This window comes from Babylonia areolata, chromosome 7 (genome assembly GCF_041734735.1).
Source record: "Babylonia areolata isolate BAREFJ2019XMU chromosome 7, ASM4173473v1, whole genome shotgun sequence".
Lineage (NCBI taxonomy): Eukaryota > Metazoa > Mollusca > Gastropoda > Neogastropoda > Buccinidae > Babylonia > Babylonia areolata.
In genome coordinates, this window is record NC_134882.1 from 43,855,138 (window position 1) to 43,882,424 (window position 27,287).

The 27,287-nt window shown below is 40.4% G+C and overlaps 1 protein-coding gene across 2 annotated transcripts in view; it reads right to left on the reverse strand.

Moving 5' to 3' along the window:
- Positions 1 to 553: 553 nt before the first annotated feature.
- Positions 554 to 27,287, reverse strand: part of LOC143284059 (medium-chain acyl-CoA ligase ACSF2, mitochondrial-like) — a 35,893-nt gene continuing 9,159 nt past the window's right edge. Inside the window, exons 6-14 of one of the 2 annotated variants that reach the window (XM_076590671.1) lie at positions 27,204 to 27,287; positions 24,724 to 24,819; positions 23,748 to 23,896; positions 14,457 to 14,625; positions 11,187 to 11,294; positions 6,223 to 6,371; positions 5,497 to 5,638; positions 3,294 to 3,404; positions 554 to 832 (exon numbers count right to left, since the gene is read on the reverse strand). The exon at positions 27,204 to 27,287 is cut by the window's right edge and continues 82 nt beyond it. In XM_076590671.1, coding sequence (XP_076446786.1) covers positions 704 to 832; positions 3,294 to 3,404; positions 5,497 to 5,638; positions 6,223 to 6,371; positions 11,187 to 11,294; positions 14,457 to 14,625; positions 23,748 to 23,896; positions 24,724 to 24,819; positions 27,204 to 27,287 — 1,137 coding nt within the window. In that variant the 3' untranslated portion in view covers positions 554 to 703. Of the gene's footprint in view, positions 833 to 3,293; positions 3,405 to 5,496; positions 5,639 to 6,222; positions 6,372 to 11,186; positions 11,295 to 12,770; positions 12,940 to 14,456; positions 14,626 to 23,747; positions 23,897 to 24,723; positions 24,820 to 27,203 lie in introns of both variants that reach the window. The other variant, XM_076590670.1, reaches the window with a different exon arrangement.

Below are 27,287 nucleotides of genomic sequence, written 5' to 3' on the forward strand. Positions count from 1 at the left end.
TGCATTTTTTAACAAGTTTTAACTATGACCAAGATCTGTTGTTATTATGAAGTACAATATGGAGTGCAGGCACCCATGGTTTCTTGTCGACTTCATACTGTGAATTCAGGCTAAAGGTATAAATACCATAGTTCACTTGAAATGAAATAAGACTTGTCGTTAATCGTGTGCACTCAGAATCCAACACTGCCGCAAGCAAATTTTACTTTTCTTCTTGAGAGAACTTTCAATATGAAGTTTCATGATCGTTTAGGGTATTGAATCCAATGTCATTCGACCAGCGCATTGATTTTGAAGAAAGTATTTGCCTGTGAATGAGAGTTTTGTTCCTTGAAAAACCAGGTTATTTTTTTTTGAGTTTGGTGTGTGTATGTTTCGCCTGTTTTTGTTGTCTGCATTTGCTTTGCCTCGCCTCTCTTTTTCTTCTATATAATTAAGCAAAGTCGGTGATCACTACATTGAACAGATAAAGATAGAGACATAAAAATTTACTGATAAGACAGTCTCTTTCTTTAAGCAATCATACAGTTTAGTATTTAAATCAATAGGATCATAACAAGTTTTAACTATGACCAAGATCTGTTGTTATTATGAAGTCACATTGAAAATTTTTTTTTTAAAACCGTCAACATTTTGGTCAAAAGTCAACAGATCATTAACACCTCTTCAAATGTCCATTGCACATGCAGGCAGTCATTGTGAATTAATAATGCTCCAATGCCAGATCCTTTATGGCCTGCTCACGAATCTTGAACTTCTGAATTTTCCCAGTCACCGTCATTGGAAAACTCTCCACAAACTTGATGTAGCGAGGTATTTTGAATCGGGCAATCTGAAATCAGTGAAATACACGTATTCATGTAGGGACACACACACACACACACATACAAACACACACACACAAACACATACACAAACACACGTACGCATATGTGCACACACACACACACACACACACACAAACTATTATAGTAAAAAGCATGATATACAGATGAAAAAAGTCATCAATCAGATCACACACACACACACACACACACACACACACACACACACACTATTATAGTGAAAAGTGTGACATACAGACAGAAAAAAAAATCAATCAGATCAAAAATGGAACTTCCTGTTCACCATCAAAACATCCACACGATTTCAGTGGCATACCCTCCCGCAGCTAACCCAAAGTTCCCAAGTCAAACCAGCCACATCTGGGCTCCTTCTGCCACAGTCCCTGAGAGCTATCAGTATCAGGCAGCATGAGGTCACACGCCAGAGGAGACCCTGCACTGCTGTGAGTCACCCTGGCCATGTTCAGTGGTGCCTGTTCTGGTTCAACAAATGCAGGAAACCACCAGCTATGCCCCCCTGCAGATGACAATAACCACTTGGTCGCAGAGCCAGGCAGAGGCTGCTGACATCAAAGACTTCAATAAGAATTCACCATTGGCATGGAAGAGTAATGGAACCTGACACTGAAGTTGCCAGCAAAGGCCACTGAAGCTGGGATCTTTTTCCTTTTTTCTTTTTTTCTTTTTTCGTGACAAATGGATTATCATTTTCATGATTTTTTTTTTCATAATCTTCATCAGAAACCACCTTCAAGCAGTGTGGACAGTCGTTTCAAGACTGCTCAGTTGAAATCATAAAAAAACAGAATATCAGAGTCATCGTTTGAGGTGAATTATTCAAAAAAGAAAAGAAAAATGTTGCAATCTAATTTTTTTTTTTTAATCTAAAAAAAATATATCAGACTCGTTCTCATCAAATAAATATATCAGACTCTTTCTCATATTTTATCAATAAAACAAAGAAAATACAAAAAAAAAAGTCCTACAATATGAAATGTCTTGTAAACTGATTGTTTTGCTTGTTTGTTTGTGCATACAGAGCAGTAGCACACACACATACACATACAAACACACACACACAAACACACACACAAATACGTGTACGCGTACGTGCACACACACACACACACACACACACACACAAACTATTATAGTAAAAAGCATGATATACAGATGAAAAAAGTCATCAATCAGATCACACACACACACACACACACACACACACACTATTATAGTGAAAAGTGTGACATACAGACAGAAAAAAAAAAATCAATCAGATCAAAAATGGAACTTCCTGTTCAAAAACAAAGAAAATACAAAAATGTCCTACAATATGAAATGTCTTGTAAACTGATTGTTTTGCTTGTTTGTGCATACAGAGCAGTAGCTGCAGCACAGCAACACAGTATATGAACCCCCATGAATTGTGTGCAGAGCAGTGAACCATCACATTTCTGCACAAATTGCAATGATGTCAGAACATCCAATATGAAGTAAAATTTCAAACATGGCATTAATCAGCAGTTTCTTCAAAAATATGAATTTGCTTGCTTCAAACGCTTGGTTTGCACATTTTGTTGTTGTTGGTGTTGTTCTTTTGTTTTTTGTTGTTGTGGGTTGTTGTTTTTTTGGTATGGTTTCTCAACAATAAAACGTTATAGTTTTCTGTTACCACACAAGCTCTTTCTCAGTCTCTGGACATTTACTACTTAGAATGGGCTCCCTCTTTCGCTGTGTCGAATCTCTGCACTCAGCTCTTTGAAGTCTGACCTTAAAACCCACATTTTCCCAAAATAGCTCAGCCCCACCTATCTCTCTTCCCAGTCTGCAGTTTCTCTCTCTTTCTATTTATATGTATTTATATCTTTCATTCTTCTGAATTAGAATTCTGCATGTGTGTGAATGACTTATGTGGGGGCACTTTCAATTGTCTCTGCACAAGATTCACATTGACTTTATTATCATTCTTCTTCTTCTTCTTCTCTTCGGTATTATCATTATCATTATCATCGTTATCATCAGTAGGGGGCTTAGCAGGCAGTGTCCTAAGTACATTAAATCAGAACAGGCACTACTGAACACCATCAAAGTGACTCAACAGCAGTGCAGGGTCTCTTCTGGTGTGTGGCCTGGCGACCTAACATCGATTGTTTCCTGTGGACTGCCGGCACTGAGACTGCAACAGACAAACCCGGGTGTGGCCGTGTATGGGGGACTCGGAATGAGTGGCGTGGGAGTAATGCCACTGACATGGTGCAGATGATGGGGCAGTAAAAATAAATATATACATTATTATTACCATCATTGTTATTACATGCACAAAGGAAGAAAGGGAGAGGGAAGAGGATGAGAGAGACACCAAGAGTTTAACTGATTTTTTGGTTGCAAACAAACCGAAACTGACCACCTGTAAAAACAACAAGAGAAGAGCACAATGAACACTAGCACCTTTTCTTTGCAGAAGTCCTTGATTTCAGTCTCTGTGACCGTCTCTCCCTGGTTCACCTGAATCCAGGCACAGATTTCCTCCCCCATCCTCTCATCAGGCACCCCCACCACCTGTGCAACCAGAACACCATCCTTCACCAACAGCAGTGTCATCAGCGCCTTCAGGAACACCACAGTGTATCAACAACTGTGTTACATGTGTTGTACACAGAACATGAAATTCACTTTATGGTACTGGACCCATTTCATGGGCCAGATGATTTTTGTCCACACCTATAAAGTTCTTAAGGGTTCATTTTGTTTATGTGGCAAGTATATGTTGTCTCTTGTACACGATGAACCAAGGCCCTATCCCACCAACGCCAGAAATGGAGACAACTGATGATGCGTTCAGCGACGGGCGCCATAGCCGAATGGTTAAAGCACTGGACTTTCGATCTGAGGGTCCCGGGTTCGAATCACGGTGACGGCGCCTGGTGGGTAAAGGGTGGAGATTTTTACGATCTCCCAGGTCAACATGTGTGCAGACCTGCCAGTGCCTGAACCTCTTTCGTGTGTATACGCAAGCATAAGATCAAATACGCACGTTAAAGATCCTGTAATTCATGTCAGCGTTCGGTGGGTTATGGAAACAAGAACATACCCAGCATGCACACCCCCGAAAGCGGAGTATGGCTGCCTACATGGCGGGGTAAAAACGGTCATACACGTAAAAAGCCCACTGGCGTATATATACGAGTGAACGTGGGAGTTGAAGCCCACGAACGCAGAAGAAGAAGAAGATGCGTTTAGCACTGCAGCTCCCCCAAGACCAAACCAGGTTACGGGGACTAGCGACAGTGACAAAGACCGTACACACTAGGTTTTGCCTCATTCTGCACAATCTTCACAGCCTTGGCATCATTTTGCACAATCTTTACAGCCTTTGCATCATTTTGCACAATCTTCACAGCCTTTGCATTATTTTGCACTATCTTCACAGCCTTGGCATCATTTTGCACTATCTTCACAGCCTTGGCATTATTTTGCACAATCTTTACAGCCTTGGCATCATTTTGCACAATCTTTACAGCCTTTGCATCATTTTGCACAATCTTCACAGCCTTTGCATTATTTTGCACTATCTTCACAGCCTTGGCATCATTTTGCACTATCTTCACAGCCTTTGCATCATTTTGCACAATCTTCACAGCCTTGGCATCATTTTGCACAATCTTCACAGCCTTGGCATCATTTTGCACAATCTTCACAGCCTTGGCATCATTTTGCACTATCTTTACAGCCCTTGCATTATTTTGCACTATCTTCACAGACTTTGCATCATTTTGCACAATCTTCACATCCTGTGCAATATTTTGCACTATCTTTACAACCTTCGCAACATTTTGCACAATCTTTACAGCCTTTGCAATATTTTGCACTATCTTTACAGCCTTTGCATCATTTTACATAATCTTTACAGCCTTTCGCTTGAAACTGTGGCCCTGTGCTCTTCATGGTGTTCAATGGAATTAGTCAAGTTGAATTCAACTATTCCTGCTGTTCTTATCAAACCTTGTTGTTGACCGCACATCAGATAATTTCATCCTGCTGCACAAGATACCGTGCTAACAAAACCATTGACACTGCAAACAGACATGGTCTGATAACAAACAGTTTTCAACAGTCATTGGCGAGATCAAAACACACTATTGTATCATATCATATCATATTGTATTGTACTGTATTGTATTGTAATGTATTCTGTTGTGTAACGTTTTTGTCACAACAGATGTCTGTGTGAAATTCGGACTGGTCTCTCACAAGAGAGCACATGACCACAGTGTAGCCCCACACCCCTTTTTTATCTTTTTTTTTTTTTAATCTGTCAGCAAGTATATTTGTTTTCCTGTCAAAGCTGATTTTTTTCAACACAATTTAGCCACAGACAACTCTAGTTACCATGGGTTCTTTTATATGCACAAAATTCATGCTGGATACGAGACCTCGGTTTATTGTCCCATCCGTATGACAAGCATCCAGACCACTACTCAAGGTCTAGTGGTGGGGAAGGAAATTCTGGCAAGCGTGGGATTTGATCCTGAGCCCTCAGATTCCAGTAGGTGTGAGATTCCAACCTGTGCACTAAGATTCTATCATTTCCTAGAGGGTAGCATTACCACTAGGCCATCACTGCACTCACTAAGACAGACGTGTTCCTCACCTGGACCTCCATGACCTTGGGGTGATGGTACAACATCTGCTCTATCTCCACAGGGTACACGTTCTCTCCACCACGGATGATCATGTCTTTCAGGCGACCCACGATGTGGCAGTACCCATCTTCGTCCATCACACCCTGGTCACTGGAGGAACAGGAAATGTATCATCACAAGTGTTGTGAAATCTGTTTTCACTTATTCTTTTCAGAGTTCTCACTCTCTGACACATTCCATCTCTCAAACAAAAATAACAAAAACAACACGCACACACACACAACTCTACACGCACGCATGCACATGCACACACACACGCAAAGATACATACACACATACATACATACATACATGCACTTTTTTTTTTAATAATATATAAAGTATTTGCCTTTTTAGATATACAATCATTAGTGTAGTCTGAGAGACTTCAAACTAAAACTACGAATATCAATATGCATTACAAAAAAGTGGACATGCATCATCTGTCCTTTCTAATCTATGTAGATGTAAGTGTGTGTGTGAGAGAGAGAGTCAGTCTGTATACTGTGTGTATGTGTGTGCTTGTATATCTGTGTGTGAATGTGTGTACAAATGCATGCTTGTGCATGTTATATCTGTGTATAAGCGTGTGTACACTTGTGTGTATGCCTGTATGCACGCATGTGTACGTGCACTGCACAACAACACACAGACACAACCTGTGTTTCGGGCAGTGGTAAGACAAAGACACCTACCCAGTGTGGAACCAGCGATCCTGTGTGAGGCACTCAGCGGTTCTCTCATGGTCGTCCCAGTATCCCAGCATGGAGGTGTACCCCCGTGTACACACCTCCCCCGTCACCCCGACCGGCAACACCTCTCCATTCTCTCCCACCACCTTTGCCTGCCAGCAAAACACACACACACACTTGTGGAGCGTTGGCCTGGTGCTAATGCATATGCCTCGGAAGTGAGCCAGAGAATCTGAGCATACTCTTGCCAGTGTTTTCTTCTCTTCTGCTAGACTGAGTGGTGGTCTGGATGCTAGTCATTTAGATGAGATGATAAACTGGGGTCCTGTGTGTAGCATTCACTTAACACACTTAAAAGAACCCATGGCGACAAGTGTCCCTGGCATAATTTCATAGAATAATCCTTTTTAATATCTGTGTGTGTGTGTGTGTGTGTGTGTGTGTGTGTGTGTGTGACTAAAAGCCTAACTGAATGACACAGTAAACAAATGATGAATGCCTAAATAGCAGATCTCAATCAGCTCTACCCAGGTAAGCAGCCTGTTGTGTAAATGACTCTATAAGGCAGTTAGAGCTTCGTATCTGACCAAGGATAGGCCCTTTTTAGCATCCAAATCAAAATCAACCAACTTCAGGTTCTCAGCATCTGAACTGACCACCACACATTAAGGTAAATGGGCTGGGAACTATCTAGAAATGTACTTCACCTTTTCCATTCATTCATTATTTTTATTATGTTTTGAACAGCTTGGATTGTTTTAGAATAAGAGCTTTTTTTTTCACACAGTCATTTTAAAAAAATTGTTTCGTTTTGATTCAGACCCATGAGCACAGATGTTTTACATCTTCAATAGCTTAACTACAAAGGGGACAAAGCATATCGTATTCAGTAGCATGCCAGTAATAAAATGATAGGTAGTTCAGCTGTGAAATGCCAAGTTCAAATGTAGTGAGAGTCAAGTGAAAGAGAGGGAGATGAAAGAGAGAGAGAGAGAGAGAAGGGGAGAGACGAGGGACAGGAGACCGATATACACATTGACAGAAAGTGAGACATATGGAGTGGTGGCCGAGTGGTAATGCGTCCTAGAAAGTGAGAGAATCTTAGTGCACAGGTTCAAATCTCACACTTGCTAGTATTTTCTCCCCCTCCACTAGACCCCTGAGTGGTAATCTGGATGCTAGTCATTTGAATGAGATGATAAACCAAGGTTGTGTGTGCAGTATGCATTAAGCTCACATAAAAGAACCCACAGCAACAAAAGCCTTGCCCCTGGCAAAATTCTGTAGAGAAAAATGCACTTAGGAAAACAAATACTCTAGCAGAAAGCTAAGAAGAAGAAAAAAAAGAATGGTGCTGGGGCCTGTACTGTAGCGATAACGCTCTCCCTGGGAAGAGCAGTATAAATTTCGCACAGAGAAATCTGTTGTGAAAAATGAAAAACAATACAATACAAAGGAGATGGAACACACATACATACAGATGAGGGAAGACAGAAGACGTGTGAGCAGTCCTGGACAGGATGCTCACTCACTCTGGCTCTGTGACTTACTGATAACTGTCATCTGTATGGGGCTCAGCACATGTCTTGAATCAGAACACCACCGATGTGACTTACTGATAACTGTCATCTGTATGGGGCTCAGCACATGATGTCTTGAATCAGAACACCACCGATGTGACTTACTGATAACTGTCATCTGTATGGGGCTCAGCACATGTCTTGAATCAGAACACCACCGATGTGACTTACTGATAACTGTCATCTGTATGGGGCTCAGCACATGATGTCTTGAATCACAACACCACCGATGTGACTTACTGATAACTGTCATCTGTATGGGGCTCAGTACAGGATGTCTTGAATCAGAACACCACCGATATGACTTAATGATAACTGTCATCTGTATGGGGCTCAGCACATGTCTTGAATCAGAACACCACCGATGTGACTTACTGATAACTGTAATCTGTATGGGGCTTAGCACATGTCTTGAATCAAAACACCACCGATGTGACTTACTGATAACTGTCATCTGTATGGGGCTCAGTACAGGATGTCTTGAATCAGAACACCACCGATATGACTTAATGATAACTGTCATCTGTATGGGGCTCAGCACATGTCTTGAATCAGAACACCACCGATGTGACTTACTGATAACTGTCATCTGTATGGGGCTCAGCACATGTCTTGAATCAGAACACCACCGATGTGACTTACTGATAACTGTCATCTGTATGGGGCTCAGCACATGTCTTGAATCAGAACACCACCGATGTGATTTAATGATAACTGTCATCTGTATGGGGCTCAGCATGTGATGTCTTGAATTAGAACACCACTGATGTGACTTACTGATAACTGTCATCTGTATGGGGCTCAGCACATGATGTCTTCAATCAGAACACCACCGATGTGACTTATGATAACTGTCATCTGTATGGGGCTCAGCACATGATGTCTTGAATCAGAACACCACCGATGTGACTTACTGATAACTGTCATCTGTATGGGGCTCAGCACAGGATGTCTTGAATCAGAACACCACCGATGTGACTTACTGATAACTGTCATCTGTATGGGGCTCAGCACAGGAGGTCTTGAATCAGAACACCACCGATGTGACTTACTGATAACTGTCATCTGTATGGGGCTCAGCACATGTCTTGAATCAGAACACCACCGATGTGACTTACTGATAACTGTCATCTGTATGGGGCTCAGCACATGATGTCTTGAATCACAACACCACCGATGTGACTTTATGATAACTGTCATCTGTATGGGGCTCAGCACAGGATGTCTTGAATCAGAACACCACCGATGTGACTTACTGATAACTGTCATCTGTATGGGGCTCAGCACAGGAGGTCTTGAATCAGAACACCACCGATGTGACTTTATGATAACTGTCATCTGTATGGGGCTCAGCACGGGATGTCTTGAATCAGAACACCACCGATGTGACTTACTGTTAACTGTCATCTGTATGGGGCTCAGCACAGGATGTCTTGAATCAGAACACCACTGATGTGACTTAATGATAACTGTCATCTGTATGGGGCTCAGCACAGGAGGTCTTGAATCAGAACACCACTGATGTGACTTAATGAACACATGATGTCTTGAATCAGAACACCACTGATGTGACTTAATGATAACTGTCATCTGTATGGGGCTCAGCACGGGATGTCTTGAATCAGAACACCACCGATGTGACTTACTGTTAACTGTCATCTGTATGGGGCTCAGAACAGGATGTCTTGAATCAGAACACCACCGATGTGACTTAATGAACACATGATGTCTTGAATCAGAACACCATCAACGTGACTTACTGATAACTGTTATCTGTATGGGGCTCAGCACAGGATGTCTTCATTCAGAACACCACCGATGTGACTTTATGATAACTGTCATCTGTATGGGGCTCAGCACAGGATGTCTTGAATCAGAACACCACCGATGTGATTTAATGATAACTGTCATCTGTATGGGGCTCAGCACAGGATGTCTTGAATCAGAACACCACCGATGTGACTTACTGATAACTGTCATCTGTATGGGGCTCAGCACATGATGTCTTGAATCAGAACACCACCGATGTGACTTAATGATAACTGTCACCTGTATGGGGCTCAGCACGGGATGTCTTGAATCAGAACACCACCGATGTGACTTACTGATAACTGTCATCTGTATGGGGCTCAGCACATGTCTTGAATCACAACACCACCAATGTGACTTACTGATAACTGTCATCTGTATGGGGCTCAGCACAGGATGTCTTGAATCAGAACACCACAATGATAACTGTCATCTGTATGGGGCTCAGCACAGGATGTCTTGAATCAGAACACCAACGATGTGACTTACTGATAACTGTCATCTGTATGGGGCTCAGCACATGATGTCTTGAATCAGAACACCACCGATGTGACTTACTGATAACTGTCATCTGTATGGGGCTCAGCACATGATGTCTTGAATCAGAACACCACCGATGTGACTTACTGATAACTGTCATCTGTATGGGGCTCAGCACATGTCTTGAATCAGAACACCACCGATGTGACTTACTGATAACTGTCATCTGTATGGGGCTCAGCACATGTCTTCAATCAGAACACCACCGATGTGACTTACTGATAACTGTCATCTGTATGGGGCTCAGCATGTGATGTCTTGAATCAGAACACCACTGATGTGACTTAATGATAACTATTCTCTAGTGTGGCCTTCTAAGAACTGCTGGCACTGAAACTGCTGCAGACAACTCTGGCTGATCTGACTGTGTATGAGGGATTCAGAACTAGCAGCATGAGAGTAATTACACTGAAACAGTGCAACAATAAGTGAGCAACCACAAACACACACGCACACACACACGCACGCACATACACACGCTCGCACGCGCACACGCACACGCACGCGCACGCACACGCACACACACACACACACACACACACTCACAGGCACATCAACAAGACAGACAGGAAACAAAAAAACAGAATGAGAGGTGACAGTCAGACATCAAAAAGAGTGAACACCAACAGCTATTTCTTCTTTTTCTGCTGCCCCATCATCTACAGCATTACAGTGGTATTACATCCACGCTGCTGATTCCAAGTCCCCTATACACAACCACACCCAGGTTCATCTGTCGCAGTCCCAGCATCAGCAGTTCACAGGTAACCATCAAGCTTAGGTTGCCAGGATGCCACACATCAGAGGAGACCCTGCGCTGCAACCAAGTTACTTCGGTGGTGTTCAGTAGGGCCTGTTCTGATTTATCATTCTAAACACACCACCTACTGAGCCCCCTACTGCTGACAATAATCGTTCAGTCACAGAGCCAGACTGAGTGAGTGAATGCCCCCACCCCCACCACCAACCATCAGAGTAGAGACCCCCACCATGTTCTTCCAACAACAGTCTCCAATGAAACACCAACAGGTGCAGTACCTCCACATGATTATGGACCTGTCCCACTGTGGACACACGTTTCTCAAGGCTGCAGTCTCTCCGAGTCTGGAAGGTCACAGGGCTTGTCTCAGTGGATCCATAGCACACCTGTCACAAGATCCATTGCACACCTGTCATAAGATCCACAGCACATCTGTCACAAGATTTAAAGCACACCTGTCATAAGATCTATAGCACATCTGTCACAAGATCTAAAGCACACCTGTCATAAGATCTATAGTACACCTGTCACAAGATCTAAAGCACACCTGTCATAAGATCTAAAGCACACCTGTCATAAGATCTATAGCACACCTGTCATAAGATCTATAGCACACCTGTCATAAGATCTATAGCACATCTGTCATAAGATCTAAAGCACACCTGTCATAAGATCTATAGCACACCTGTCACAAGATCTATAGCACACCTGTCACAAGACTCCATGAGATACATCTACAGCATCAATCACAGACTTCAGCCAGACAAAGACTGGTTGTTGAAAAAAAAAAAAAAAATCAGACTCGTAACATTCTGAACAGCTTTCATTCTCAACAGTTTTCACAGCTTTCATTCTAATTAACTCACCGCTTTCACCCTCAATAGCTTTCTTCTTCTTCTTCTTTGTTCATGGGCTGCAACTTCCACTTTCACTCGTATGTACACGAGTGGGCTTTTACGTGCATGACCTTTTTTACCCCGCCATGTAGGCAGCCATACTTCGTTTTCGGGCTGCACATGCTGGGTATATTCTTGTGTCCATTACCCACCGAACCCTGACATGGATTACAGGGTCTTTAACGTGCATGTTTGATCTTCTGCTTGCGTATACAAACGAAGGGGGTTCAGGCACAAGCATGTCTGCACATATACTGACCTGGGAGATAAGAAAAATCTCCACCCTTTACCCACCGTTACTGAAATTCGAACCCTGGACCCTCAGATTGAAAGTCCAACGCTTTAACCACTCAGCTACTGCGTCCATCAACAGTTTTAATTCTTATCAGTTTCAATCCTCAACAGCTTTCATTCCTATCAGTTTCAATCCTCAACAGCTTTCATTCTTATCAGTTTCAATCCTCAACAGCTTCCACTCTCAACAACTTTCACAGCTTTCATCGTCAACAGCTTTCACTCTCAATAACTTTCACAGCTTTCATCGTCAACAGCTTTCACTCTCAATAACTTTCACAGCTTTCATCGTCAACAGCTTCCACCCACAGCAGCTTTCACAGCTTTCATTTCTTAGACCCTCAACAGCGTTCATTCTCAACAGGGATTTCTTCCTTGAAACCCTTTTTTTTTCACTTTTACAGTGAACATTCTATTTTCAAACACGCAATTTAAAATCAAGAACACTTTATAAATATACCAAGTCAGATGAATCATTTTCTAGATACATACAATGCATACATAAACATGTTGGGCTTTGATGATCTGTGTCTAACGTAAGTATTTACAGTCCAAGGAATGGAAAAAAAAAATGCAAGGGAATTTTTAACTTGGAGGAGTCATGCATTAGAATTCACTTGGTAATTCTATTTTTCCCCAAATAACACTTGTCCATAGAAGAATGTCACTCACTGTCACTTCCTGCATGCCTATCTTGTCGATGACACGACGCATCACTTCGATGGGACAAGGAGAGCCAGCCATTATGCCGGTGTACAAACTGCTCAAGTTGACCTTGTCCAGATCCATGTGGGTCAGCATGTCAATGAACATTGTGGGCACTCCGTACAGCGAAGTGCATCTGCCCCAATACAGTCATATCTTGAAGTGCATCTGCACCACCACAGTCATATTCTGAAGTGCATCTGCCCCACTACTATTTTATTTTGAAGTGTGTATGACCCTATACAGTTATATTTCACAGTATCAAAGGAATGTTTATAATTATGGCAGTGACTAGCAAGCTAAGTACGAGGGCCATTCTGAAAGTCTTTAGATTCTGCTTCAGATCTCCAAGCATGCAGACTGATCCACACGCTCTACACTACTTCTACCAAACAAACAAAAAAGTCTTTAGAATCTCAATATGCAGTCATACAGCTCACCGGTCATTTGGTTTGGTCATTTCTTGGAAGAATCACTCCTGAGCCGCAATGCGCAACACACTTTCACATTCTGCTGAATCAGCTCACATCTGTACAAATCATTTTGACAACAATCTCAGGGGCCACCATGGAGTGTCAGTTGGCAGAATCTGTCAGATTCCTTGCAGCAATTTTTTGACACGAGGAAACGCAAAGCCAGCAGGCAAAGTCCTGGACACTCAGATGATGGGACGGCAGTGGGACACCCTCATCTGCCAGGAAGTCAGTTGTTTTCCAAGTTTTTTGACCCAAGGTGTTACCCATACATGGATGTCCATGTTTGGACGATGCTGGACCAAGCTTCAAGCCAGTGGCGAACTACTACAGGGAACTAAAAGACCTTGTGCTACTACTCAGCTGGAACACTGGTCACATGTCCACCTTTTCCACAGAATGAAGCCAACATCTTGCCAATGCTCTTAGCTTTTTAGTTCTTGACAGGGATGGAGTTGTCTGGAAACAGCTGACTGATGTTTTGTTTCAGAGTCAAATTGGTAGACTCAGTTATCATCATCTGTGACAGATTTCCAAACTACCCTGGACTGTCCATACTGAAACGTGGAGAAACGTGGCCCAAAGTTCTGTAATGGTATCCATGTCATGTTTGAATGCACTGCACCAACTGAGTTGTGACTCAGAACTCAGAACTCAAAACATTTTTTATTCAAGGAATAAGATTTTAGGCATGGCCCATTCTTCCAATCTGTCCTTGCTAATCTACATTAGTTACAATAGCACTATTTAATGGAAAGGGGAGAAAGAGAGAAGAAAACCAAAACAAAAAAGTCCTGCAGAAAGAATATGATAAAGAATATATACACGCACGCGCGCACACACAGATTGACAGATGGATGAGAGAGAGAGAGAGAGACAAAGAGACAGAGAGGAAGGGGAAGGGGAAGAGAAATATGTCATCAGTATCGATAACCAGATACTAAAGCCACATTGTTGTTAGCATCAAATCCAGACTGCAACAGCAAGAGGGTTAATGATAAACCTTTCATAAAAAAAAAATGAAGGCTTACGATGTTCGAGATTCAAGACAGGAAACTAAACAACAGGTGACGTTTTCTTCACAGCTGCAAGGCTGGAATCGGGCAACTGTGAAGAAAAATTAAACTTTTGCGTTTCATCAACTAGCTCTTTAGCACAGAAAAAGAAGAATGTCACTCACTGTTCCTTCCTTCATGCCCATCTTGTCAATGACACGACGCATGACTTCAATGGGACAAGGGGAGCCACCCATGACACCAGTGTACAAACTGCTGAAGTTGACTGTTTCCATGTCCTTGTGGCTCAGCATTTGAATGAACATTGTGGGCACTCCATACAATGAAGTGCACCTGCTCCAATAAAGTAATACTGCTTGATATTCCTTTTACAGTGTCAACAGAAAGCTTACAATCATGGTTGTGATAGCAATCTCACTAAGGGGGCCCATTGGTGACAGTATTAGAACCATCTATGATGTAACATCATTTCATTTGGAAGAAAAAAAATTACTTGGCCTGCTAGTGTTGGTTGATTTTGAAAAAGCATTTAATTTGATCAGCTGGTGATATATGACGACAGTTTTGAGAATGTTTGGCTTTGGAGAAAATGTTTGTATTTGAATCTCTACATTTTATATAAACAAAAAAAAGCATATGTAACTGTAAATGAAAAAATATCCATAAACATTTTGGAACAGAAAGAGGCTGTCGCCAAGGAGACCCAATTTCTGCCTATTTGTTTGTGCTATATACTGAAATACGAGTAGATATGGTTAGAAAAGATGGTATAAAATGTGTTAAAATAACTGACACAGAATTCAAGATTTGCCAGTTTGCTAACACAACATGTACTTTGGAAGGAAACAGAAAATCACATGAAAAACTTTTTGAAACCATTTTTGAAACTGAAGATATTTCAGGACTGAAATCAAATTATCAAAAGACATCTTAATATGTGACCCTCCACCACGAAATGAGTCGCTTTGCACCAGAGGTCGATTTTTAGTTATTGGTATATCATAAATCTGCAATAAATGACCTTTACAGCGAAAAAAAAAGTTTGTAAATCGGATGATTCTGTGAAAAGTTATTGTGATTTGAAGTTCTAAAGTCGCGAAAGTAACGAACTGAGAAATCAAGGCCGAAAAGTTTTGGAACATGTTCATAGCAACCACATACTTCTAAGCAAGATATGTTCATGAAATTTGGCACACACGTAGTTAGTGGCAATATCCACAATTGCACAAAATTTGAAAGAAAAATATTGAGTGTATTTGATTTTATTCAAATAAGAATTTTCTAATTTTTTTGGAAAGAATTGCAACTGAAGTATTAGTATACTTACTTTTTAATCAGCTCAACATGACTAAAAACCTTCCAGTTTTAAGATCAGTTTTGTTGTGGTGTTGTTTGTGGTCTAATTACTATGAAACTTTTGCTATGTACAGTATGTGTACTAAAATTTATGCCAGATTAGAGGTAAAAAATGCTAAATCATGATGCCGAATCATGTGATTGTTGTAATTCAATGTGCTCACTGGCTTAGTGTGCTTGTGATATTACCATAATCCATACAACAAGCACAACAAAATAACAAAAAAGATCCACACAACAAAACTGCTCATACAAAAGGTACAAGTTCATGTGTGTTTTATCCCAGCATAGCATCAAATGAAATACATTTCATAATCCAAATGAACACTTCAAACACTTCATCTGCAAAGAAAACCTACTTGTCAAACCCATACTTCACACAATAAAGACACACAACCTCATCAAACAAACACTCAATCTGCTAAAAAAAAAAAAAGAAAATAAAAAATAAAAATAAAAAAATGTGCAGATATGTGGCACAGGTAATCAATTCTTGTGGTAGAAAGTGTCATCAGGGTGGATGGTGTTGATATTGAACCTTCTTCCTCCACTCTTTTTTCTCCACCGGTGGTGTCAGTATGTTCCAAAAATGCATGGTTTATCCTGAAACAGTTTGTTATGTAATACTTCTTTATCTCTTTTCATTTCCTTTGTTTTGAATTATTTTCTATATGTTCTAAAGTTTATTCATTAATGCCTTAAATATCAACAGTAATTTCAGTTTTGTACATTTACATCACAGCTTTCATTCTTTACACAGGACTTTACAAAATGCTTTACTTCTAGTTCTATGTATTTTATCAGAAAAAAAAGAATACACTTATGATATATATATATATATATATATATATATATATATATATATATATATATATATATATATCATAATATAATCAGACAAAGCAGTTTACTGATAATAAAAGTATGAAATAGTGATTATTAATGCTGTATCACTATGAGTATCAGTGTGCATATCAGTGTGCATGTGCATGACATGCTGCAATCCATTAAGTTACTTAATGCATAGTGGCATGTCAAGCACATGCACACTTATATCATTTATGTAAATGTCTGTGCAAAAGTTTACAATTCCATACATGTACATCTAGACAAAGTTTGTAAAAAGAAACTAAGTTTGCACACTTCATGGTAAATTTATACTATAAATCATACATAGTACATTAACAGTTGACTCACTCACTCATAGATAGTTCACCAGCAGACAGTTCTTTAGTTGACAGTGTAGTTAGTTTGGTGGTGTTGCCTCTCCTTCTGATGACATGACTTGCCAGCAGTGATATCAGAATTATTCATTGGTGTACAGACAGGCATATACAGTACCATCATATCTTTCAGTGGCTTGAACTAATTTGAAGATTGTGTATGACCCTATACAGTTATATTTCACAGTATCAAAGGAATGCTTATAATTATGGCAGTGACTAGCAAGCTAAGTACGAGGGCCATTCTGAAAGTCTTTAGATTCTGCTTCAGATCTCCAAGCATGCAGACTGATCCACACGCTCTACACTACTTCTACCAAACAAACAAAAAAGTCTTTAGAATCTCAATATGCAGTCATACAGCTCACCGGTCATTTGGTTTGGTCATTTCTTGGAAGAATCACTCCTGAGCCGCAATGCGCAACACACTTTCACATTCTGCTGAATCAGCTCACATCTGTATAAATCATTTTGACAACAATCTCAGGGGCCACCATGGAGTGTCAGTTGGCAGAATCTGTCAGATTCCTTGCAGCAATTTTTTGACATGAGGAAACGCAAAGCCAGCAGGCAAAGTCCTGGACACTCAGATGATGGGACGGCAGTGGGACACCCTCATCTGCCAGGAAGTCAGTTGTTTTCCAAGTTTTTTGACCCAAGGTGTTACCCATACATGGATGTCCATGTTTGGACGATGCTGGACCAAGCTTCAAGCCAGTGGCGAACTACTACAGGGAACTAAAAGACCTTGTGCTACTACTCAGCTGGAACACTGGTCACATGTCCACCTTTTCCACAGAATGAAGCCAACATCTTGCCAATGCTCTTAGCTTTTTAGTTCTTGACAGGGATGGAGTTGTCTGGAAACAGCTGACTGATGTTTTGTTTCAGAGTCAAATTGGTAGACTCAGTTATCATCATCTGTGACAGATTTCCAAGCTACCCTGGACTGTCCATACTGAAACGTGGAGAAACGTGGCCCAGAGTTCTGTAATGGTATCCATGTCATGTTTGAATGCACTGCACCAACTGAGTTGTGACTCAGAACTCAGAACTCAAAACATTTTTTATTCAAGGAATAAGATTTTAGGCATGGCCCATTCTTCCAATCTGTCCTTGCTAATCTACATTAGTTACAATAGCACTATTTAATGGAAAGGGGAGAAAGAGAGAAGAAAACCAAAACAAAAAAGTCCTGCAGAAAGAATATGATAAAGAATATATACACGCACGCGCGCACGCGCGCACACACAGATTGACAGATGGATGAGAGAGAGAGAGAGAGACAAAGAGACAGAGAGGAAGGGGAAGGGGAAGAGAAATGTCATCAGTATCGATAACCAGATACTAAAGCCACATTGTTGTTAGCATCAAATCCAGACTGCAACAGCAAGAGGGTTAATGATAAACCTTTCATAAAAAAAAATGAAGGCTTACGATGTTCGAGATTCAAGACAGGAAACTAAACAACAGGTGACGTTTTCTTCACAGCTGCAAGGCTGGAATCGGGCAACTGTGAAGAAAAATTAAACTTTTGCGTTTCATCAACTAGCTCTTTAGCACAGAAAAAGAAGAATGTCACTCACTGTTCCTTCCTTCATGCCCATCTTGTCAATGACACGACGCATGACTTCAATGGGACAAGGGGAGCCACCCATGACACCAGTGTACAAACTGCTGAAGTTGACTGTTTCCATGTCCTTGTGGCTCAGCATTTGAATGAACATTGTGGGCACTCCATACAATGAAGTGCATCTGCTCCAATAAAGTAATACTGCTTGATATTCCTTTTACAGTGTCAACAGAAAGCTTATAATCATGGTTGTGATAGCAATCTCACTAAGAGGGCCCACTGGCGACAGTATTAGAACCATCTATGATGTAACATCATTTCATTTGGAAGAAAAAAAATTACTTGGCCTGCTAGTGTTGGTTGATTTTGAAAAAGCATTTAATTTGATCAGCTGGTGATATATGACGACAGTTTTGAGAATGTTTGGCTTTGGAGAAAATGTTTGTATTTGAATCTCTACATTTTATATAAACAAAAAAAAGCATATGTAACTGTAAATGAAAAAATATCCATAAACATTTTGGAACAGAAAGAGGCTGTCGCCAAGGAGACCCAATTTCTGCCTATTTGTTTGTGCTATATACTGAAATACGAGTAGATATGGTTAGAAAAGATGGTATAAAATGTGTTAAAATAACTGACACAGAATTCAAGATTTGCCAGTTTGCTAACACAACATGTACTTTGGAAGGAAACAGAAAATCACATGAAAAACTTTTTGAAACCCTTTTTGAAACTGAAGATATTTCAGGACTGAAATCAAATTATCAAAAGACATCTTACATATGTGGTTCCGTAGCAAAAAGGACTCCACAAACTAGTTTTCATTTTATAAAATAAAAACATGGAATGAGAGCCTTCAAACTTAAAACAACTGGAATCTGGTTTATGAATGATCTTTAATAAGTTACAGAAATGAATTTGGAAGATAATTTTCATGAAATTAAAAACCTACTCAAAATATGGTTACAAAGAACTATCAACCCTCTAGAAAGAGTAGTTGTACTGAAACTGTTAATACCATATAAAAAAAATGAAAAATGAAATTTTCCTCTGGATTCTCGTACTTCTGAACCCAAAAGACCATCAAATTAACCTGTTCACTGCCTACATGACAAGTTAACCCATCATACTGCAGTTGTGGTCGTCCTTCCTACAAGTTAACCTGTCATCAGGTTTTCATGAATTTTCCTTCAGCCAGAAGGAGAAACAGCATCACAAGTGTTGTCCAATCCAAAAGAAGACTGTATTCCAGTTATGAATAAACAGGTACACAGTCTGAATATGGTACATGGCGTGATCTGTGGCTCAAAGCATTGACCAGCTGCGAGCCCAATCAGTGATTGAAGCTATGCAGCACACACACAGCAGACGACAAGAAGCCACCTTGATCGACTTCAAGCAAGCAGAGGCAGATTTAATGACCCAGAATATACCCAAGACACTGATTGTTCTGGGATTTACACAAATCGTGGCATTTCATAACTCACAGCCAATGACAACAAACAACCCTGGTCGACTTCAAGCAAGCAAAGTTGGATTTGATGACCCAGATTATACCAGATTAGTGTGGAGTGTGGTCAAATGTGTGGGCGTGGCAAAGGGGAAAGGGGAGTGCCACAAGAACAAGGCCATGTCAAAGAGAGGAAGTGGGGGGACGGGGTGTGGGGAGGGGAGGGGGGGCAGAGGGGGAGGGAGGGAGAGGAGGAAGAAGAGAGGGGATTAGGGATTAGTAGTCTGATAAGATTCATTTTATCTCAGTTCAGTTATGACACTCTGGATGCTATGACTTCATTTGGTGAGTTTTATTTGCATGCTTTGTTGCTGCTGCTTTTGTTGTCATTGTTCAAACATTCACAATCATATGTTTATGTTTTTATGTATCAAGAAATGTAGTTAGTTATTAAAGCAGCTAAAAAACAATCTGTACACCCTAGATTTCAAAATGATTTTGATGGAAAGCTCAGTTGATTTCCTTTCAGAAAAAAAACCCACATGGTTCGCATACTTTGACAAAAAATGCAGCCTGCAGAATTTTGTTACCCACAACAACAGGTGCAATTTTTGTAACAATGAGAAAGATGCAAATGATCACTATCTCTACAATTGTCATTTTTTTCATCCTTTTGGGAAGAACTAGAACATGTTTAACCACATACTAACAGATTATCAACTGATGTCAAAATGATTCTATTTGGCACAGCAAAAAAAACAGTAAAACCAATGAAAAAGTATTGGACATTATTATTCTGCTTGGAAAGTTCTTTCAATGTACGTGAGATTAAACCCCAGGTACAGATGTTTTTGACAGATATAAATGAAAGATATAGGCTTGAAAAATATATGAATTATACAGAAGTGAGTAAGGTTAAATTCCAAAAGAAATGGTTCCTAGACACATCAGTGTCTTAGAAATTTGCAAAGTAATGATGATGAAATTTTACTAGAAAATCCAGGTATTCTGTGAAAGGTTAACCCAGTCTTTTAACTGTTGTTGTTGTTTTAATTAATCCAGTCTTTTAAATGTTGTTGTTGCTTTAAATAAATTATTTGTTTATTTAATCATTTTATTTCATTAATAATCATCTATTTTGAATGAATTCACAACCTTTAAGGAGCACCCATTGTTAGTCTGTTTGTTCTGTGTTTCTTATGTCTGTCTGTCTGTTTTACATATATCTGTAAATATTTAGGAACGTTTGTCTGTTGTAGGTTTCTTTGTATGATTCTTGGCACACAGTACCCAACTTGCCCACTATTTATCTGTGCATGAGGGTTACTGACAAAACTTTCACTCTATGGTAATAAATGAAGGCTGACGATACTAAACTTCAACAGTTGGGATGGGTTTGTTTGTTTGTTTTTTGTGTGTGTGTTTTGTTGTTGTTTTTTGTTTTGTTTCTTTTTGTTGTTTTTTTGTGTGTGGGGGTGGGGGTGGGGGGGGAGTTCACAGCCATAACCTTTCACTTGTTTGGTAGTGGTGACAGAAAAGTGAAAGTTCACACATTCACCAGCAAAATACATCTTTCTTCCATCACTGCATACCTTATGACTTAAGTGTCAAGAGCTTAGATCTTAAAGACTTTCAGAACCCCCTCCCCTAGCCTTTTGAAATGTGATCATCAAGAGAAATAAATCACTGTGTAAATAAGTACATATTTCATTCTTATTAAACCATAACAGTTATAATAAACTTACAACCTACTATACAACATGAGCCAAAAAATAAAACAAATAATATGTTTAAAGATAATGATTTGTTTTTATAGAGCATGCAGAAGAAAGCTCTTAGCGCTTTACAAATCCCATGATTAAAATGATGTGAGACAAAATTACCACAATAACACATGTGAACATGGAGCAAAAATGGTGAAACAGTGACTGTTTCCTGCACACACACACACACACACACACACACACACACATGTGCGTGTTTACATGCATATCTCCCTCAACTAGCCTTCATTCTTCATCAACTGTCCCACTCCTTTCTCCACACACTCCATTTTGGTGCTTTTTTTTTTTTCTCCTTTGATAGAACTTAACCCATTTTATCCCACAACTGCATGCCTGCTACAACTCCCCTTGACCTGCACTACATGAGACCACTGCAGAAAAAGCAGGGTGGTTCACTAAAAAGGCAAAAATCAATGGAGAATTGTTGATTTAATCAGTTTAACAAAGCTTCATTTTCATGCTTCCGGAATCAGTTCAGTTTAGAATGCCAGCAATAAAAAGCAAGAATAAATGAAATTAGAATAGTGTGTTGGTACGAGAATACTCGTACCTGGTCTACAGGGGAAGTACCGTAAAGTTTGGTCTGTTGAGCGCACTGGTACATAAGCTGCACCCACTAAATTTTGGAAAAAATTGAACTTTTTTTTTTTTTTTTTTTTTGAAAAAATTGAACTTTATACATACATAAACTGCACCGGTTTATAAGCCACACTTATTTCCGGTACCGGAACACATACTGATACTACAGAAAAGCTGTCGATACTGTAGGTTATGAAATAAACACAAGCGGGAACAACACAAAGAAAAGCAAGCGAAAATACTGCTAGTGCCACAAAAAAAATAATAAATAAACAATGAAAATAAGATCCATAATTTAGGGATAGTCACATTTATTCAACGTCATCCTGCTCACTGAATCCACTAAATTCTTCATCTTAGTGTCCGAGTTGAAGAGAACCAGCACAGCTTCCTCCGCCATCTTGTCACTGCCTCGCTTTCACTTCATGAACATGAAGGTGGAGGTCACTGCTGGATCATCGCTTGCACTGTCGTCTGCTAGGTTGATCACCTTCAATTTGAAGGCTGCATCATAGGCATAACGTCGCGTTTTCGGCATGATGAGGGGGTACGCTTGAGCAGAGTAGAACTGATGCTGATCTGAAGGCTTTAATGTGTGCGGATTTGATTTATAAAACGTGAACAGTTAGCACACTATCCTGAAGATCATCCAAAAATTCATGGACAGAAATCATGATTTTTGCGAGTTGAAGGGCAGCTAAGAATAGACGAGAACGCGACACTCCCGGGATCGTTAAAATCCGCAGATAAGCCACATCATTGTATAAGCCGCAAAGGTTGAAGCTGGGGTAAAAAGTCGCGGCTTATAGACCGAACTTTACGGTAATCATGGTGCAAGGAGGAATTTTTGTTTAATGTCCCGTCACACATAGCGGTGATTGAAGACATTTTGTTAAAGTATTTATGAATACATCTGAGTATTATCAGTTAGAAGGGGTGAGAGATGTGGATGAATGGAGGGTTGGGGGAAACTGGGCAAATGAGGGTAAAAATGTGGGTGAAATTTGGAAGAAAAACAAAACAAACAAAAAACCCTCTAAATACAGTTACAGGAAATTACTTAAAGGACTTCGTAAAAGAGAAGTCGTTAAACTGACAAGCGAAACAACTGATAATGAATGCAAAAAGTCAAAAACATCAACGTTCTCAGTCACTTGTGAAGACACACTTTCGTGTACAAAAAGCTTCATCAAGCTACAGTGAAAAATTATATGCTCAATTGTCAGGTTACTAAAGCATATGCACTTGACATTAGAACAATACTTGGTCCGTAATGAATTTGATAATAGTCTGAGAGCTAAACTCAGAATTGGTCTGCGAATCGGACCAAAGTCTGAGAGAGTCAACTGACGAGGTTTTAACTTGTACCTGGAGTGGAATAAGTTACAGTGGAAAGACAATAAACTAAAGACTATCACTTCCTATGCATACATTTTCCATATATATATATATATATATATATAAAAAGAAAGAAAAAGCAGAGTAACCTCTCATCCTGAACAGTGTGCAGTGTGACTGCAGGGTCAAAGGCGGCAGAGGGATACACAACTGTCGCACCGTGGCACACCATCTGCAGACTTGCCAATACCATTCCGAAACAGTGGTACAGTGGAACTGGGCAGCAGATCCGTGTCTCCTGAAACCCACTGCTGCTTTTCAAAGGAATATTCCATATCGTCATGTCTGACAGACATGGATGCGAGTATGAAAGTTTGAGGGAGGGAAGGAGTGGGGGAACAGGGAGTGCGTGTATGTGTGAAGGTGAGTGTGTGTGTGTGTGTCTGTGGTGTGTATGTGTGTTTGTGTGTGTGCATGTGTGTGTGTGTGCGTGCACGGGTGTGCATGTGTGTATGTATGTATGTATGTGTGTGTGTGTGTGTGTGTGTGTGTGTGTGTGTGTGTGTGTGTGTGTGTGTGTTTGTGTGTGTGTACATGGGTGTGCATATGTGTGAGAGAGTGAGTATGTATGTGTTTGTTTGTGCAAGAGTGTGTGTGTGTGTGTGTGTGTGTGTGTGTGTAATTGTGAATGTGAGTGTGTGTGTGTGTGTGTGCGTGTATTTTTGTACACGCACTTGTGTGTGTGTATGCCTGTCTGTGACTCTGTGTCGATGTGTCTGTGTCAAGTCTGTGTGCATGTGTGTGCATGAGTGTGTGGCTCTGTGTGAGTATGTGTGTGTTCACTGATCCATTTCCTGTGGCCTCTCTATGGCATCGTTCTCATGGCACGCATCTCTACTCCCTAAACCACAACCATCCTCAGACGTCTTGTATCATGATCTTGGTGCCAGCAGTCCACACAGAGGTATCATCACTGTGATGCCACCAAAGACAGGACACACCCTCACTGCCACTGATTCACTTTGGTGGTGTTCAACAGTGCCTGTGTTGGTTCAGCTTTCAAAGGACAACACTAACAAAGTTCCCTACCGAGGACAAAAATTACTGAAAACAATATCGCCTCACCCTGTTATCATAGTCCAGGACCCGGCCAACGCTGTAGCTGTTGTTCACGATGTTGTGGTGAGACAATGTCACTCCTTTGGGAGATCCTGTTGTACCCTTGGGGGGAAAAAACCAAAACATCATCATCACCTGGAGGATGTAATCATGCATATACATATACAAATGGTTAGTCTTCACTTATGATTTTCTTGTTCTACAATGCAGGCTGTCACAGCTAAACAAGCAAACAAATTTTAAATAAAAAGTAAGAACCACACAGGGAAAAAGAGAGACAGGTGGCAACAAATTTACGAACGAAAACTGAGTGTTGATTTGGATTGTCAAAAAACAGGGGGAAAAGACAGACATATCGACATACTTATCAATGGAAATTGAAAGCTCATTGGATTGTCATAACACAGGGAAAAAGAGAGACATTGTGACATACTTACCCATGTAAACTGAATGATGGTTGGATCACCAAAACACAGGGAATACCTATGTAAACTGAATGCTACTGGATCATCAAAATACAGGGAAAAAGAGACTTTGTGACATACTTACCCATGTAAACTGAATGATGGTTGGATCACCAAAACACAGGGAATATGTAAACTGAAAGCTCGTTGGATCATCAAAACACAGGGAAAAAGAGACTTTGTGACATACCCATGTAAACTGAATGATGACTGGATCACCAAAACACAAGGAATACCTATGTAAACTGAATGCCATTGGATCATCAAAACATAGGGAAAAAGAGACATGGCAACATACTTACCGATGTAAACTGAATGCTATTGGATCATCAAAACATAGGGAAAAAGAGACATGGCGACATACTTACCTATGTAAACTCAATGCTATTGGATCATCAAAACATAGGGAAAAAGAGACATGGCGACATACTTACCTATGTAAACTCAATGCTATTGGATCATCAAAACATAGGGAAAAAGAGACATGGTGACATACTTACCTATGAAAACTGGATGATGATTGGAGCGTCACAACAAAGGGAAAAAGAGACATGGCGACATACTTACCGAAGTAAACTGGATAACTGGACTGTCAAAACATAGGGAAAAAGAGACATGGCAACATACTTACCGATGTAAACTGAATGCTATTGGATCATCAAAACGCAGGGGAAAAGAGAGACATGGCGACATACTATAACTGAATGAAAACTGGAAAGAGACTTGGCAACATCTACCAAGTAACTGAATGATGGGACTCTAAAAGGACAAGAGGGACCATGCAACATTCCTACCATGTAAACTGAATGATGACTGGATCGTCTAAACACAGGAAAAAGAGAGACATGGCAACATACCTTGAATATAAACTGAATGATGATTGGATCATCAAAACACAGGACACAGAAGACATGGCACATACCTATGTACACTGAATGATGATTGGATCGTCAAAACACAGGGACACAGAGGGACATGGCAACATTCCTACCAATGTGAACTGAATGATGATTGGATCGTCTAAACACAGGGGAAAAGAGAAACATGGCGACAGACCTATGTAAACTGAATGCTGATAGGATCATCAAAACACATGGACAGAGAAAGACATGGCAACATACGTATCAATGTAAACTGAATGCTGATAGGATCATCAAAACACATGGACAGAGAAAGACATGGCAACATACGTATCAATGTAAACTGAATGCTGATAGGATCATCAAAACACATGGACAGAGAGAGACATGGCAACATACGTATCAATGTAAACTGAATGCTGATAGGATCATCAAAACACATGGACAGAGAGAGACATGGCAACATACGTATCAATGTAAACTGAATGCTGATAGGATCATCAAAACACATGGACAGAGAGAGACATGGCAACATACGTATCAATGTAAACTGAATGCTGATAGGATCATCAAAACACATGGACAGAGAAAGACATGGCAACATACGTATCAATGTAAACTGAATGCTGATAGGATCATCAAAACACATGGACAGAGAAAGACATGGCGACATACGTACCAATGTAAACTGAATGCTGACTGGATCGTCAAAACACATGGACAAAGAGAGACATGGCGACATACGTATCAATGTAAACTGAATGCTGATAGGATCATCAAAACACATGGACAAAGAGAGACATGGCGACATACGTACCAATGTAAACTGAATACTGATAGGATCGTCAAAACACATGGACAAAGAGAGACATGGCAACATACGTATCAATGTAAACTGAATGCTGATAGGATCATCAAAACACATGGACAGAGAAAGACATGGCAACATATGTATCAATGTAAACTGAATGCTGATAGGATCGTCAAAACACATGGACAAAGAGAGGCATGGCGACATACGTACCAATGTAAACTGAATGCTGACTGGATGGTCAAAACACATGGACAAAGAGAGACATGGCGACATACGTATCAATGTAAACTGAATGCTGATAGGATCATCAAAACACATGGACAGAGAGAAACATGGTGACATACTCACCGATGTAAACTGAATGTTGATTGGGTCATCAAATTGCAGGGAGTCCTGGAGGTCGGCAATGGCCCTGACCTCCTGGGGTCCGGC